Here is a 3,987-nt window from a genome sequence, read left to right on the forward strand (position 1 = left end):
GGCCCACTTTGTACTAATGACACACTGAACATTGCTGTTTCCCAGACAATGCCCTCCTGGCCCACTTTGTACTAATGACACACTGAACATTGCTGTTTCCCAGACAATGCCCTCCTGGCCCACTTTGTACTAATGACACACTGAACATTGCTGTTTCCCAGACAATGCCCTCCTGGCCCACTTTGTACTAATGACACACTGAACATTGCTGTTTCCCAGACAATGCCCTCCTGACCCACTATGTACTAATGACACACTGAACATTGCTGTTTCCCAGACAATGCCCTCCTCACACAGTCCAGGTTCATGTTGATGGAGGGTATGATGGTATTTTTCCTCTGTCTCTCCGTCTTCAGCTACCTCAAATTCAGAAACCTGGCTCACAGGTAATTAATCTTTATTATACCTCTCGCTTTATTTTTATTTATATATTGAAACAACATGTATCTGTTGAATACCCCGGTAGGCAATACCACATGTGTGTTCTTCTACCTTCTCAGATTCCATAAGTGTATTGCAAATATGGGTATTTTTCACAAGGGTTTTATCTTGAAGTGTATCCATTTGTACAATGAATGCTATCTGACACATCATATGAAGACATGTGTGGTACTGCTTTCATTATAAACCTTACATTTTCTTTTTAAATTCTTTTGATATTGTCTGCAAAACCTTTTTTTAAATACATTTTATATTTTCTACAAAAACATTGCTCACCATAACCCACTGCACAACAATGGCAGACAAAACATTGTCAATGGAACAGTGACATCACATTACCCTAGCTAAAAATGGTGCTAGAATGTTCAGAACCCATTCCTGTTTCAACCTTTTGTTTGGTCAATGGACAATATCAAACGAGTTCCAGTCACAAAGGAGTCCTGGCTGCTGGGGGAATACAACATGTTGTAATATCACAGTGCTGATTCAATACAGGACCTTGTTGTTGCCTGAAAACAGGCTGTATTGTTATACATGTAGTAGTAAATTCACCATGTATGTAATGAAAGTGTATATCAGTAATCTACACACTAATTTGTTACAAGTAATATTGAAAGGAAGAAAAGATCGTAAGTTTGTAATTGTAATATATTCCTGTGTGATGATGATTGTAGAGAGTTCTCTATCCAGTGGTGGTTCTGGCTGTCCTTGATGGGCGTGGCCTGTACATGTACGTTGAGGTAAGTTATTCTGTACGTCTACTTAGTGAGTAAGTCTAGATCTCTGTGTCCATTAAATGAGCTTTAGAACCTGTTGACATGATGAATTTATCTAAGTATCTACTCAGTGCAAATGTTAACTTAGTTTGCATACATATCCACTCTGTGAATTTGTGCACTTATCAACAAAATGAGTTTATCAATGTGTCTTTTTAGCTAGTGTACATGTGAACTTTGGTTAGTTTGTCCCACTAACACTAGGATATGTTTTGTCTATCTTCGAGGATTTGAACGGTCTGTGATCAAATGTGATCTATTGAACGGATATAAGCAGATAGTTTAGCACTTACACTTTGACGTCTCATAACCTTCAGTGTATTATCTTACACTTCGAAGTCTCATAACCTTCAGTGTATTATCTTACACTTCGACGTCTCATTACCTTCAGTGTATTATCTTAAACTTCGATGTCGCATTACCTTCAGTGTATTATCTTACACTTGAAATCTCATTACCTTCAGTGTATTATCTTACACCTCGACGTCTCATTACCTTCAGTGTATTATCTTACACTTTGACGTCTCATTACCTTCAGTGTATTATCTTACACTTCAACGTCTCATTACCTGCAGTGTATTATCTTACACTTGACATCTCATTACCTTCATTGTATTATCTTACACTTCAACGTCTCATTACCTTCAGTGTATTATCTTACACTTTGACGTCTCATTACCTTCAGAGTATTATCTTACACTTCGACGTCTCATTACCTTCAGTGTATTATCTTACACTTNTCCTCACAGGAACTTCTGCTCTGTTTCAGTATTAAGTATGTCGGGTTCTTCACCGCCCTCATCCTCACAGGAACTTCTGCTCTGTTTCAGTATTAAGTATGTCGGGTTCTTCACCGCCCTCATCCTCACAGGAACTTCTGCTCTGTTTCAGTATTAAGTATGTCGGGTTCTTCACCGCCCTCATCCTCACAGGAACTTCTGCTCTGTTTCAGTATTAAGTATGTCGGGTTCTTCACCGCCCTCATCCTCACAGGAACTTCTGCTCTGTTTCAGTATTAAGTATGTCGGGTTCTTCACCGCCCTCATCCTCACAGGAACTTCTGCTCTGTTTCAGTATTAAGTATGTCGGGTTCTTCACCGCCCTCATCCTGATGACAATGATGGTCAAGGACTACTGGCACATGTTGGCTGATGTGAGGATCAGTGATGTAAGTGACCAGGCTGGAATCGCAATACAGAATTACTTATTTTTACCACAACACATTATCTTATCCATCATAACATGCAGTGGATTAATTTTAAACTCTATTATTCAATAAACAAAACAATTTTTGTTCCCTCGTGTCATTCAGAATAACGATTTTTTCGCTCACCTAGCTATATAGCCTGGAGCCTTGGGTGAGTTTATGCTGTGGTATCTCACCTAGCTATATAGCCTGGAGCCTGGGGTGAGTTTATGCTGTGGTATGTCTCCTACAATGTAGCTATATAGCCTGGAGCCTTGGGTGTGTTTATGCTGTGGTATGTCACCTACAATGTAGCTATATAGCCTGGAGCCTTTGGTGAGTTTATGCTGTGGTATGTCACATGTAATGTGGCTATATAGCCTGGAGCCTTGGGTGAGTCTATGCTGTGGTATGTCACCTAGCTATATAGCCTAGAGCCTTGGGTGAGTTTATGCTGTGGTATTCACCGCCCTCATCCTCACAGTAATTTCTGCTCTGTTTCAGTATCAAGTATGTCAGGTATCGACTACCCTCATCCTCACAGGAACTTCTGCTCTGTTTCAGTATTAAGTATGTCGGGTTCTTCACCGCCCTCATCCTCACAGTAATTTCTGCTCTGTTTCAGTATTAAGTATGTCAGGTTCTTCACCGCCCTCATCCTCACAGTAATTTCTGCTCTGTTTCAGTATTAAGTATGTCAGGTTCTTCACCGCCCTCATCCTCACAGTAATTTCTGCTCTGTTTCAGTATTAAGTATGTCAGGTTCTTCACCGCCCTCATCCTCACAGTAATTTCTGCTCTGTTTCAGTATTAAGTATGTCAGGTTCTTCACCGCCCTCATCCTCACAGTAATTTCTGCTCTGTTTCAGTATTAAGTATGTCAGGTTCTTCACCGCCCTCATCCTCACAGTAATTTCTGCTCTGTTTCAGTATTAAGTATGTCAGGTTCTTCACCGCCCTCATCCTCACAGTAATTTCTGCTCTGTTTCAGTATTAAGTATGTCAGGTTCTTCACCGCCCTCATCCTCACAGTAATTTCTGCTCTGTTTCAGTATTAAGTATGTCAGGTTCTTCACCGCCCTCATCCTCACAGTAATTTCTGCTCTGTTTCAGTATTAAGTATGTCAGGTTCTTCACCGCCCTCATCCTCACAGTAATTTCTGCTCTGTTTCAGTATTAAGTATGTCAGGTTCTTCACCGCCCTCATCCTCACAGTAATTTCTGCTCTGTTTCAGTATTAAGTATGTCAGGTTCTTCACCGCCCTCATCCTCACAGTAATTTCTGCTCTGTTTCAGTATTAAGTATGTCAGGTTCTTCACCGCCCTCATCCTCACAGTAATTTCTGCTCTGTTTCAGTATTAAGTATGTCAGGTTCTTCACCGCCCTCATCCTCACAGTAATTTCTGCTCTGTTTCAGTATTAAGTATGTCAGGTTCTTCACCGCCCTCATCCTCACAGTAATTTCTGCTCTGTTTCAGTATTAAGTATGTCAGGTTCTTCACCGCCCTCATCCTCACAGTAATTTCTGCTCTGTTTCAGTATTAAGTATGTCAGGTTCTTCACCGCCCTCATCCTCACAGTAA

The 3,987-nt window shown here is 40.7% G+C and overlaps 1 protein-coding gene across 1 annotated transcript in view; it reads left to right on the forward strand.

The window, feature by feature from the left end:
- LOC110453496 (protein O-mannosyl-transferase 1-like) overlaps positions 1-3,987 on the forward strand; it is a 40,182-nt gene that overhangs the window by 12,404 nt on the left and 23,791 nt on the right. Inside the window, exons 7-9 of the mRNA XM_021502455.1 lie at positions 252-386; positions 1,116-1,181; positions 2,292-2,385. Coding sequence (XP_021358130.1) covers positions 252-386; positions 1,116-1,181; positions 2,292-2,385 — 295 coding nt within the window. The remainder of the gene's footprint in view (positions 1-251; positions 387-1,115; positions 1,182-2,291; positions 2,386-3,987) is intronic.

Source organism: Mizuhopecten yessoensis, unplaced genomic scaffold, assembly GCF_002113885.1.
Source record: "Mizuhopecten yessoensis strain PY_sf001 unplaced genomic scaffold, ASM211388v2 scaffold7357, whole genome shotgun sequence".
Lineage (NCBI taxonomy): Eukaryota > Metazoa > Mollusca > Bivalvia > Pectinida > Pectinidae > Mizuhopecten > Mizuhopecten yessoensis.